Source organism: Metopolophium dirhodum, chromosome 1 (genome assembly GCF_019925205.1).
Source record: "Metopolophium dirhodum isolate CAU chromosome 1, ASM1992520v1, whole genome shotgun sequence".
Taxonomy (NCBI): Eukaryota; Metazoa; Arthropoda; class Insecta; order Hemiptera; family Aphididae; genus Metopolophium; species Metopolophium dirhodum.
This window is the reverse complement of record NC_083560.1, coordinates 68,780,995-68,794,704: the sequence shown is the minus strand read 5'-3', so window position 1 is coordinate 68,794,704 and position 13,710 is coordinate 68,780,995. Positions and strand designations below refer to the sequence as shown.

The following is a 13,710-nucleotide window of genomic DNA, read 5'->3' as shown; positions in this document are numbered from 1 at the left end:
ATGATTGTAATTTTTTATTCTACTTAAAATAATGACAGTATGCAATGGCATATTGGCATAGTAAAGTAGTTCAGACTTTTAGAGTTACCCAATCATATATTTTTTTTAATAATTATTAATTAGGTAATTTATTATATTAACTTATCTAGTTATATATCATACATGCAATTATTTGCTATAAAGAATAGCTCTACTTTACAAAGCTTTTAATATCCAATGCAGTATGGAATAGCTATAAAAAATATTTTAACGCTTTAGTTAAAGTCAAATTGACAATAATAAAAATATTCTATTGTTAATTTGATTTAATTATAATTATAGTAATATTTTAGTATAAGTAGGTACATTAGATAGAACAACATTAATCAATTCCTTATTCTTCTAAATTAATAGAATTACAAATACTTGAAATTAATTCTTCATTATTTGTTTGACTATTTATATGTTACTTATATAGATACAACCGGAATCATACTCACTAAAATGTAATAATTTTTTTGTGCAAAGAAACTGATTGTCTGTAAAATACAATTAAGATCGTGAGAAAATACAAATTTATTTTGTCTCTATAATAAGATGATATAAAACTGACTTACTAATCAATAATGTGTACTTAAACAATAACATAATATTATATGTTGTGAATCAAACACAGAAGTAGTTGCAAATTACATTTGTCCCACGGTTAACACAGTTAATTTTAAAAAATTTGTATACTTAATTAATGTTTTATTGATATAGAATAGATTTAAATTCACTGAAAATATAAGATCCAATTTGAAAAACTATGCTTTAAAATATACTATACCTACTTAGGTTATCTACTCACATATTTGCTTTAAAACATTATGAAAGCAACTGACTGTTGCTCAACTTTCAATCAGGTGCCGGTTGATTCGGTTAAATCTAATTTACCTAGCTAAACAACAAAACAATGGAAAAGAAGTCTAAAAAAAAAATTAATTGAAAGTGAAGTGTCAACTGTAATTTTTGTTTAAAATGTGTATGAATAATGAAAAATTAAATTAAATTAATTATATATTATTATACTATTATAGAAGTATTTGAATGTTTATTGATCAAATAAATATAAATAGTATGTAAATATAATATAATAAATAACACAGTATAAGGAATATGAAGTATGCTCATTGGACAATGATAAGACTGCGCATATTTTATTAAGGGAAATGTATAATTTATAAATGCAAACATCAATAAACTCAAGGTGACGTCACACGTATACATTTAATCAATATGCAATAGTTGTATACTATGCACAAAAACACAAAGGCGATGCACATGCGCGACCTAGAACAAAAACACGGATCGTGTTGAGCATAGGTCTTATTTCTTATACTATGATAAATAATACAATGACAAAACATATACCTACTCCGGTCTGAAAAAAATAAAAAAATCTCTCGAGGCGCCCAGCGGAAGCCACGCATTAAAACAAAACATAAAAATTACGTACCTACTGGGCACTGGCACACCCGAAAATAAACATTGCAAATTACGACCACGATTTAAGATAAACCTAAATCTTAAATCGGGATTACGACTACGCGGTATCGCAAGATGCACCGCAGCGATAATGATAAGATGCGGGACAACAATGTTATCGTTGAGCTGATAGCTGCTATTTGAGTAAGGTTACGTTTGATCAACGATGACGAAACTCTTGATAACTGACCACGGTACCATCAGCTGCTGTGCTCGTACGTGCATACTGCATAATACTACGTTTCGTCTGTACAAGTGGGGTGCGCCTGTGCGCCACTCCTCGGCCCTCGCTCATCAGTCATCAGTTGCTTCACAGGAGGCATACGACAACGACGTTTAACTGCGGCGCGTCGGTCTGCTGTTTGAAAACCTATAAAAAGAACGTCGATCATTTACTGCGCAAGAACAAGTGCATATAATTTGCGTTTGTTGGACACCGTGTGACCTGTTTTCAGTGTCCAATTTACAAGAGCTGTTCCGTCGCGGTTTTACGATCAACAACCAGCCGAATAACCGACGTGAAGTGGCAATTCCAATTCCGGGGTAATTATTGGCTTACTTACCTCAATTTTGAAAAAATTCGAACTGCGGCCTCTCCATCCACGAGTATCGTCGACTACCATTTTCTAGTTCAATTTTTCGAGTGTTGAGTGGTGACATTTTGATTAGGTTGTAAGTCCCATATAATAATATGTATGTATGTCCTACGGGGAAGTGGGAACAGAGACCGTCTAGAGTCCCCCTACCCAGATAACCATATAATCGCTCGCAAGTTGACCCCTCCGCTCCATTTCACCTAGTACCTGTACGTTGCCTTCCCCCTTCCCATAACCACCCGATCGTTATTCGCACAAGCCAATAGTGGTTACCCCTCCTGCCCCTATCATCGGTGCACATAAAACGCTGTAATACTCCCGGGCATTGTGCATGACGTCCTTTGTTGTCGGAATCTGTGGCATGTTAACAATTTTTAAACTTGAGGTAAGAAATATGCCAAGAAATCATCCACCCATAATATGGTTTTTATGTCCTATAAATAATTTTTTACAGCAAAAAACCCACCAAGTTAAATTATATAATATATATTTTTTAACATATATCTCTCGAAAAAAAATTCTAAAACCCTTTAAGTTATTGGTCGATAATCAATGGGCCAAGCCAATATAGTCGAAGATATATAATAGTACTATATTATGTCTATCACAGACATAATGGGCCTAATAGAGGAATTTGGAACCCGATGATTAGTGATTACCGATTGTGGTGATGGGTGGTCACACTTCCGCCGATTGTGACGTTTAATTCAATCGCCAGTAACGAATTCTGTTCGTCACCATTACGCAACACACCATATTACACAATAGCAGTCTGGTAAAACACAAGTATTTTTGAAAATAGCGCCACCCACCTGTACGATTTTTCAATCACTATTTTTACAGTGGCATTCTTGTCAGGTACCTCTTGCACGATAGTAAGCAATATACATACGCTTGATTGTACGCTATTGGTCCAGATCTCCAAGAAACGTACAGGCGTTTATCCATCTTTTGACTTTTGTCGACCGATTTCTTCAGATACTCTGATTATGCGTAGCGTTGGGGTTTTCTATAGACTCTTCTGCGTTGTGGTTTTACCCATAGGCGTAAATCCGTTAAAATTTCAGGGTGGGCTAACAATATTAACATCAATGTGAGTGTGAGGGCTTTGAACTAAAAATGAGGGGGTTTGACGGACTTATTTGGGACTAATCCCCCATAAGCCCTCCCCCCTCGATATCCGCCTAGTACGGAGTTTTGTATGCGTATTTGACATTGTCAAAAATAGTCCTCCTCTGTATAAAATCAATTTTATTTATATGTATTAAGAGGATGTCAGCGCACTATTTGTTTTCTCTCTCTGACCCACCGCAACCAAGCAAATTTTACGTTCAAAATAAAGATTATAATCATAATAGTTTTTAAAATAAGAGTGAAATGACCTCTTATAAAATGTAAAGGTTTTATTAATTATTTTATAAAGGAATTATCTAGAGCATCTCATAGGATTGTTATTATATTTTAATTTTAAAGCGAGTTACTTATAAGAATTTTAAAATTGCACATTGTTTGTACATCTTAAAATACTTACTCATAACTTGATTTAAAATTAAAACATAATAAAACAACTATGTGATGCCCGAGATCAGGAGTAGCAAATTTTGTTGACAATATGGGCCGTCGGGCCAAAAATTACCTTTTTTTCCGAGCGTACCTACCATTAAATTATGAATAGAGAGATGTACATAAAAACTGAGGTATGTATATGAGCATGCGGCTATTTATCGGTAAATAACAATTATTCAATTTTATCTATAGATATTAATATATACATTGTGATGTTATTTATTATTTAAAATAAAAATAATTAATAAATATAATATATATATTTTAATTTTTTGCGTGCCTTCAAAATGTTTTCGCGTTCCATGTATTTGCCATCCCTGTTCCTAGATAATAAATAATAATAATCTTACCTTTAAATTGTATAAGAGGTCATTTCACTCTAATTTGAGAAATTATTATGATTATAATGGTTATTATTTATCGTGAACATTTATTTGTTATGTTAGGCGGGGGTCAGAGAGAGAAAACAAATAGTGCGCCGAGATCTTCATAAGAGGACACTACACCTGCATATTATGTTGTCTCCGTTTTACAAATGTAAAACATGGCAAACATTTTTTGTGCAGGTAAGAACGGACTCAGGCTGTAGTCCAAACTAAGCAACCAAATCGCCATATTATAATGAGGAGAACATTTACTGTGCAACGTCGTTTTTATTTTTTTAGTTCTTATATCGAACAGTTTTTGCAACGTTTTAAATTTGAAAGATGGAGACAACACATGCGGGTGTAGTGTTCTCTGAAAAACAAATTATATTTGTTTTTGACTAAAGTACAACTGCTTAGTGAAGTACACATTAAAGCTCTAATCACTATTGATTAAAATGTTTAATATATTTTAATACGTACATTAGGAATAAAACAATGCTATAGCCAGGTAGGCACAGAAGGCAACTGCCTCCCACCGCTTATTTTTTTTGACAAATAGTATCATAATCTAATAGGTGATAAGTATTTTAGTTCTACAAAAACTATAGAAAAAAATTAAGTGCCACCCCTATACAAAAAATCCGGCTACAGTACTGCATTCAAATGTATAAATTACTTATGTAGGAACTATCAATCAAAAATAATATACAAGTGGTGATGGGACAAATGACAAATACGCCCTTGTAATTGTGTGGTTACAATCGAAAAAGTGGTATTGCATTTCTTTTTCAAAATCAAGTTATACATAATATTATATTCATATTATTAAAAAAATGGCGGGAATTCAAAATTAAATTCTGCTAGATTTGTAATATGTTATAGATTAAAACAGGTTTGAAAATATGATTCATCCAAAACGTATAGGTACTATTGCCAACGCAGAATTAAGTCAAACATATTATTGCCATACCAGGTATAGACAATATTATATAATTTAATATATTATTCACATTAAAAATTATTTAAAATAAAGTATTTTATCAAACCATTTTATCTTGAAAAATATGACAAAATATCTACCTACAATTATTATAATGTTATCAACTATTGTGATTTTAATATCTAGCTTACTGAAATCCGTATATATATATATGAAACAATCGAAAAATATCTACAAATATCAATTGATATTATACTGCTAGCATAAAGATAACATAATCTACTTATTAATTAGGTGACTATCACGAATAATAAAGGTACCTACAATAGTTACCTACAATAGTTCAATAGTTCATACTATCTATAGCCGTGATGTCTATTAGACTTAACCACAATTTAACATATATCTTAAGCCGTGGACTTAACTGTCTAAGAGTAAACCTTATGAAACAAAGATAAAAATACCTCATTTGATAATTATGGATACAATTTTTTGATTTTAGATTGGAAAAACCGCCATTAAAAATTATTGTAAGTTATATCTATTATCTATATAAATAATATAACAATTAATATGTTTTAGTGCAAAGGTAGAGTTTTTGAAGATGGTTCATAATATAGGTACCTACATATATTTATATACATATATTTAATTTGATAAATTTATTATTTTTGTCAATACATTAGCTGACTAACCCAAACTTAGTGGTACAAGAAATATTCCAACCACTTTTTTAAGCAGAAATATAATATATTAATATTATAAAAAAATATTGAAGTTGGATTTGGTTGTCTATATTTTAAAAATTATAATTATCTGAAAACTCAATAATTATTATTGAATTTACTATTGTACCTTGAATAATTAACCAGGGCTTTAAAATTCTGTGATGTCATAGAACAATAACATCCAACACATTTAAAAACAGTACCTGTTTCATTCTAAGATGTGTTTATATTTATTTTATCTATGTCAACATTTATTTAGTTTGGTTAAATTATAAAAGTAATTTATAATTTAAATAAATAATGAACATTTTAGTGTCTATTAGTGTAATTACCTACATGCAATTAATTATAATTATTATTGAACATTTAGTAATAATTAGATACGTGCTAAATGGATGATTATTGATTAGCTAATTATTTTTTATGATAATCAACAGCTATAAATATTGTATTGAATAAAGAATATACTTTTATTTAAAGTTAAATTACTATTAATATTTTGTTGACATTATTATAATTAAGTACTAAGCAGCTATAACAAACCTTGATGAAGAATATAATTGTATTGATAATAAATAATAATATTTATGGTACTAAAATAATTCTGAAAATAGAAGAAGTGCTGAAAAAGAGATGTTAACTTTTTAATACAATTATGATACTTAATGGATAATTAATCTTAATAATTTAATTGGAACATTTTAATAAAAAAAAAAATATTATTTATTCCTTTTAGACCACAACAATTCTAGTTTAATTTAAGTATTTAAAGTTAAAAGTTAATTTAGCATCAAATATACATTTAATTTTTAATTTTGACTGAACAATGATAATGATAGTTATTTTACTTAACATAGTTTTCCTATAAAGGTTTTTTTTTATTGAATGAATTTTATAATTTAAGATGTTATTAAACATCACTATACACAAATAACAATATATAACTTAACAATTAATGTTTATATTTAGAATTTAGACTTTTAAAAAAAAAATATTTTTACTTATTATTTGTAGTTTGATTATCATAACAAAATAATTTTAGTTCAAATGTATACTAAAATTATATAAACATTATTAACTTAACCTAAGGAATAGTATGAATCAAACGTTAATATACTTTTAGTCTGCAGTTTAAAATAATTAAAATAAAATTATTCATATGCATTTGTTATACAAAATTCAAAAAAATTAATTTCTTACTAATTTCGTAAATTTTACTTAAAATTGGTTATAATTTATTTTTATTTAATAATAACAATACAAATATTATTATTAAATAACACCCTCGAAGGGTAATGAGGTACAAAAATAAATAACTATATAAAAATAAGATTACAATGTGCGTACAATTAAGCTAACAATATATAACCATATAAGAGTGGTACAGGGAGATATTTACATACAATAAGATAAAGATACTTTATGATTAGTAGGTAATAGAATAAAGGAAAATGATACATTTCAAAAACAAAAATTAAACATTAGATATAAGGAAAAATAAAATTAGTTAGTGATTAGTAGAAAAATAATATCTTATTCTCAAAAAATGTAGATTACAAAATCTAACCTACATATGTAATTTAAAAAAAAAAATTTAATTTTAACATATAAAATGTAATTTATTAGTCTACCGTGTCTCATTCTGTTTTTAAAAGCCTTTGCTACTATTTTGGACAAGTTATCTAATAATGTTACATAAAAATTCTTGATAAATCATTTTTTTTTCTTCATTTTAATTTCACGTTGTTTATAATTTTTTTATATGCATTTATTTAAATTAATATATTAGGTAAAAACCTTGACTCATTCTGTAATAACAATTTCACATTCCTCTACAACCTATAATAATACATTAATCACCAAATAAAATGATCAATTTCTAATTATACAGAAACGCAGTATTGGGGTGAAAAATGGATAAATTAATATAGGATTAAATATAATCAGTGTTTCAAATCTCAATGCTAAAAAGAGCATGCTATAATATATTTCATTATTATTTCATTAGTCAATCGTAAAAACAATTTTAATAATAATATTAACTTTTTTTTATGTTTTCAGAATATCAATCTGGTACAAAAATCCCAATTTATATCATTGTCTAGCCAGATAATATCATGTTGGAAAATATTTGAAAGGTTAATTTTATACCATTCAATATTTTACACATTCAATGCCTAAGAATTGAAAAAGATTAAATCTGCGGTATAAAAATTTAATGAATGAACTTAATGAACTTAAACTTAAAAACTACCTATAATTTGTTATTAGGTGAACATTTATCTGCAACATTGAAGACGAGCATCTTCCGATATGTCTCATACTGTAAATTCTAACACTAAACATCATGTAAACAATGATGTGGAATCAAATTCATCTAAACCAGTCCAATCCACTCAAGAAAAGCAAAATAGACATTCAGCCACTAATCAATATGCACTTGAAGTTACTGAAGAAACTACCTCTTCAACTCGTTCTTGTACACAAAGTAATGGTACTAGATCTAGTGCACAGAGGAATTACAATATACCTAATATAGATGGATTTGACTTTGGTGAATCTAGTTCACAAAGCAATAATATTGATTCTAGGTCATATATGTCACACTATGTACATAGAACATTATCTGGACTAACAGCTGAAGCATGGGCTCAATATAAGACTAGATATCCCATTAATACTAGTCATCATTTTCAAAAAACACATCCAAACTTAATAGAATACACTCAGGTATGTCCACGCTGGTATCGTATAGTTTCAATTGATGTCAATGCAGCTGAATCAAATGAATCATTCTCCACTCCTCAACCTCGAAAGGTTCAACGTACAACAAACGGTCGTCGCAATACTGCAGGTATAACTAATTCTCAATCTGATGTGGAATGGTATCGTAGGGTGAATCGTGATGTTATTGAATCACAGAAATCAGCCTTGACATTGCGATCCGAAAGGCTGGAACATAGGATTGAAAGTCAACAACCGACACCACCTTCATCGTCTTTTCAAGCTGATTCCAACGATTCTCATCCAGAGAGTTCAGTGAATAATAATCATCGTTCTGATTCACTAACTGAACCGATTGCCTCAAATACTCAGTCTAACGAGAATGTAAGATACCAATCTGACAATTTTATTCCTCCAGCCTTACATTGTCAACTTCAAAACTTAAACACTAATCAGTCACCAGCTGCATCAACTTTCTCAAATCCTGAACATGGTGCTGCTCAAGATATGACATTTGTTCCTTCTTCAAATGTAACTAATAATTCAAATCGTGCCCAAGTATTGATAGACCTTGATGACATTGCTACTAATACAGAAGATCAACCTAATTCTTCTTTTGAAGTCAACCGTAGTTTAGTTACCCATGGAATTGAAGTTATTCCAACACATCCTCCAACCAATTCAACAGTAATCAATGAACCTGAAACACTTGAAGTTGTTATTCGTTCAAGGAACAATGCTGATTATAAATTTGTTATCTCAAATCCTGCTATTATCCGAATGCATAAGGTTTTGCAAAGACGTATTTTGAGTTCAGACAATACAAGTTCTTCTGCAAATAATTCAATTTTGTATCAACAAGTCAATCATTACATGCAAGTCTTAAGAAGTACTATATTATCAACAGACTCCAATTCTTCAAGTATTTCATCACTTATGAGTGCATCAGTTCCGCGGTCACTCACTATTGATCAATCTTCTTATTCCCTACTTGAAAATACATCTGAAATGCCACCAGTAATTATAATTGACCGCATACAAAATGGTAAGTATTATTTATTATTTTAAAATATAATACGTATCTACTAAAAATATTTTACAATTTCTAGGTTGTGTCATTAAAGAATTAACAAACTGTGCTATATGTTTGGAAGATGACAATGGTAATGTTTTATTAGAGCCATGTAATCATTACAATATGTGTGGGACTTGCATGGAAAGACTGACTACATGGATTTGTCCAATTTGTAGAAGCCATATCACAAATATAATAGTTTATGTTTAAGTATGATATATATTATGTATAATTTACATATATATTATATACTTTAGGATGGTCCTAATTTTTTAACTTTAAAATTTTTGATTTCTTATCCTTCCATTTTGTTCACTACTAGGTATAAGAAATTAATTTTTAGTTAAATAATATTTGGTCATGATCACTCAACTCTCACCAACAAATAAAGGGGTTAAAAAGTGCAAAATGGGGTTGTTTTGACTTTTTTGTGTTTAATTAAAAAATATTGTACTTATCAAAAAAATGTATGGTAAGTAAATTATATATATATATATATGTGTATATTGTTAGTAAAAAATACATATAACATTTCTCTACATTTATTATTTCCCAAGAAAAATGATATCAATTAATATAAAACTGATTATCGATATTATGAGGTACTTTTCGTATAGGTAGAAACGTGAAATTTGGCACAAACTATTTATAGTACAAGTGGAGAAAAAATCTTAAAATTTTAATTATCTCAAAATAAGTTTAAAATACAACTTTAGAGTTTAGGGTGAGTAGAATTATGTAGGGGCATATTTTTTAAATTTTACAAAACTTGCAAATTATTGTACATCAATATTTAGATGCTAATAAGGGTGCTGAATTCAAATATTTTATCAGTTTTGATGATAAGAGTAAAAAATCAGCTTTTAGTCAGATATTATTAGGGTGTGTAAATTTTGATTTGACCAACGGCCATGCGCTCAGATTATGCTATAAATAGTATTAGAAAAATCAAATTTACATCCATACTCACCCTAAAATAACACTATAATGCTTCTTTTACTAAATTTCACGTTTTTACCTGTACGGAAAGTATCTTATAATATTGATGATTAGTGAAACTGTCAGTCAGTTACAAAAATTCATACATTGAATTTCTCCCGTTTTGAAAAGGCTTAATATTAAGGGCTCAATTATATATGATATTGATGCGTGTAGTGATAGCATGTATAGTGTAGTGATGTCATTGCTGAAAATTGTCTGGCGCCATGCACTCAGATTAAGTATTTTATCATTATTCTTGGGAAATAAAAGATTTATGGGTAATTTTATAAAGGAATTTTTTATTAACAATATATATATATATACTATATAGTTTATGTAAATATCATACATTTTTAACAAAACAACCACCAAACACCCCGATTTTGCAATTTCCCACCTCTTTGTGGCACGTGAAAAGGTAGAATAATCATGACCAAATTTAACTAAAATGACTTTCTTATAGTACTGAACAAAATGGCAGGGTAAGAAATCAAAATTATACATATTTTTTCCCTTACAAATAAGAACCCCCTACTATACATATTATGTACCGCGTAATATTAGTAAATCAAAATAAAATTTGATAACACGAGGGATTTTCCTTCTCTCTCGCCACTCGCCAGTGGTGTCATTTTAGGGTGGCGAGATAGACAATTTGCACCTGGCTGATTGTAAAAGCAGCCCAATTGTTAGTGGTTGTTACTTGTTAGTGAAAAAAACATAAGTATAATTTTATTAATTTTTCTTACTTCGAGGAAATATAATATTGTGTAAGCACTAGAAAATTATTGTCACGATAGTAATATTTTTAGTTCAAATATATTATAGACATATTCTGATATTATAGAAATACTATAGAAAAACAAAATTATCGCTCTTAAATTTATCCATGGTTTCAAAAAAATATCTATTGTAGAATAGATGTTTAAAATGTTTCATTTATATTTTAGTAGTCGTTTACTCATGTTTCATAATGTTATGTAATTTGGGCTCTATTATATGGGCTGATAAAAAATGTTCACACTTCTATTAAAAACTCAAATGACCACTATCAGTTTATTTCTTTCCCTCAATATATTTATCAACGTTTGATACTGCCAAATCATTATTATATGTTGTTATTGTTAAAATAAATTTCTCTAAAGTTCGATTTTTTTTACTCTTGTTAAACTATGCGGTTGTGATAAGTGATTAAATGGGCTTTTTTTAACTTAGTCTCCACAATTATATCATATATTATATAGTAATAAGGCTGGGCATTAACAAGTTAAAAGTTAAAGTTAAGTTGTTCTTAACCGAGTTGCATAATCAGTTTTTAGTTTAAAACTAACTTTCAACATAACAAGTTAAATTTGTTTCAATGGTAGGTATGTAGATACTAACAAGCTAATTAATTTTACAATGTTAACAACGTTAAGTTGGTTTTATTCCTAATATACACCTCACATATTTTAAATATATTTTGTTTTATACAAACTATTGTTTTGTATAGAAGAAAAATAATATGTAGGTAATTGAATACAGGTATTTTTTTTAATATATATTATAAATACTAAATTGTAGAATGTAAAAGTGTTGAATGTAGTATTTCTGGATTTCAATAGGTATAAAAATAAAGTATATATAAAAGTACACAGCTATATTTATTTTATCAAATTTATTAATCTCTCTCAAACATTAGTATCAAAACCCGGCATCCCGCAATAATAGCACATTAACGATATCAGATCACCCAGTTCTACATTAAAAGAGACATTGGTTCCATGATTTCTTGAAAATTAGCCAAAATAATTTATAACATAAATTATTAAGATCCTATCATTGGATGATCTCCCTTTATATATTTATTTCACATGTATTTTTTAATATTAATTGCAGGTTTTATCGGTTTTTACTTTTATCAAATTTGCTTATTGTACTTTAGCATAGACAGTAAATTTTCAGTATTCAAAAAAAATTGATTTTAATTAAGTTAAGTTATTTTTATTTTCTATTTAGCTTGTGGGTAACTTTTACAAGTTAAAATAATAGGTATACAGCTTAAATATAATTTTTAACTTAAAATAATACATAATCCATTCTAAATTAAAAATGTTTTTGTATTAAATATAATTCATTTTATAATTTTGCATAGTAGCATCATGTATTTGGCATGAAAAAAATTAAGGTTTTAAAAATAATAATAGTAATAATAAGTAATATTAAAATATAAAATATAGGTAACTGAACTACATTTGCTTTTAAAATTAATTGAATTTAAATTTAATCATTGAAGTTTTTCACAGGATTAAGCGATAATTTAAATTGCCATGCATAGTTAGTACTTAATCACATATTAAATTAACTACACTTAAGAGGATGACAGCACAGTAATGTTTTATCTCTCTGACCCACACGCAACATAGATAAAACGCTTTCATCTAATATTGTATGATTTTTTAGTAATCTTAGAGTAAAATCACTCTAAGATTACTCAAAAACATAATAAAATGATTCTGCTTAAATTTATTTTGTCTATGTTGCGTGTGAGCCAGAGGGAGAAAACAAACAGTAGGCTGGATATCCTCTTAAATCTTAATGACTTATTAACAATTCATTATTATTGCCTTTTAAATTCAAATTATACAATTGTCAATTACAAAATATTTCGGTTTATTTATTTTATGATATAGTGCATTGTAAAATGTTTATATAATACATTATACTGTTACAGTGCCATTATTTCATTAAATGTTATTTCTCCTGATCATTAATTTTATGAAGATTATTTTTAAGGATATTATTGTTTTCAGATATTCGAATTTGATCTAACCCACTTTAAATGTATAACTTGTTAATTATGAGAATACTTATTGTATTTTTTATAAACTATGAATAAATAATAATGTAACGTAAGCTATTAAAATTACCTACAATAGGTATTTTCATACATTATAAGGCTGTTGAAAGCGAGTCGTTTTTTTGTGTACCTATTTAGACCAATTAGTGAAAGAAAAAAATACTGCTAGAAGTCCAATTTGAATTTTGAAAAAACTATTTGAATTTGTTTGCTTCTTGTCTGTGTTTTGTAGAAAGTAAATTTTTAACTATTTTTTCTTAGTAACATTACAGTAAAAATTAATTTTGAAAAACAAAAGAAATTTAATTTGGTAGCTACAATACCAATTAAACAATACAACAAATCAAAAATCCATTTCCTACAAAACCTAGAAAAAAGAAAATGGAA

General features: G+C 28.1%; 1 protein-coding gene across 1 annotated transcript; it reads left to right on the top strand.

Annotated features, from left to right (window-relative positions):
* Nucleotides 1-8,017: 8,017 nt before the first annotated feature.
* LOC132933605 (uncharacterized) lies at nt 8,018-9,713 on the top strand. Its single transcript, XM_060999873.1, has 2 exons — nt 8,018-9,473; nt 9,538-9,713. The coding sequence occupies exons 1-2, from the start codon at nt 8,018-8,020 to the stop codon at nt 9,711-9,713; spliced, it is 1,632 nt and encodes a 543-aa protein (XP_060855856.1).
* The last annotated feature ends 3,997 nt before the right edge of the window (nt 9,714-13,710 follow it).

Bases quoted from the DNA above. Each gene is read 5' to 3' on its own strand.
- LOC132933605 (XM_060999873.1), top strand. From the start codon at position 8,018: ATGTCTCATACTGTAAATTCTAACACTAAACATCATGTAAACAATGAT. The intron at 9,474-9,537 runs GTAAGTATTATT...TACAATTTCTAG, and splicing joins AATTGACCGCATACAAAATG to GTTGTGTCATTAAAGAATTA.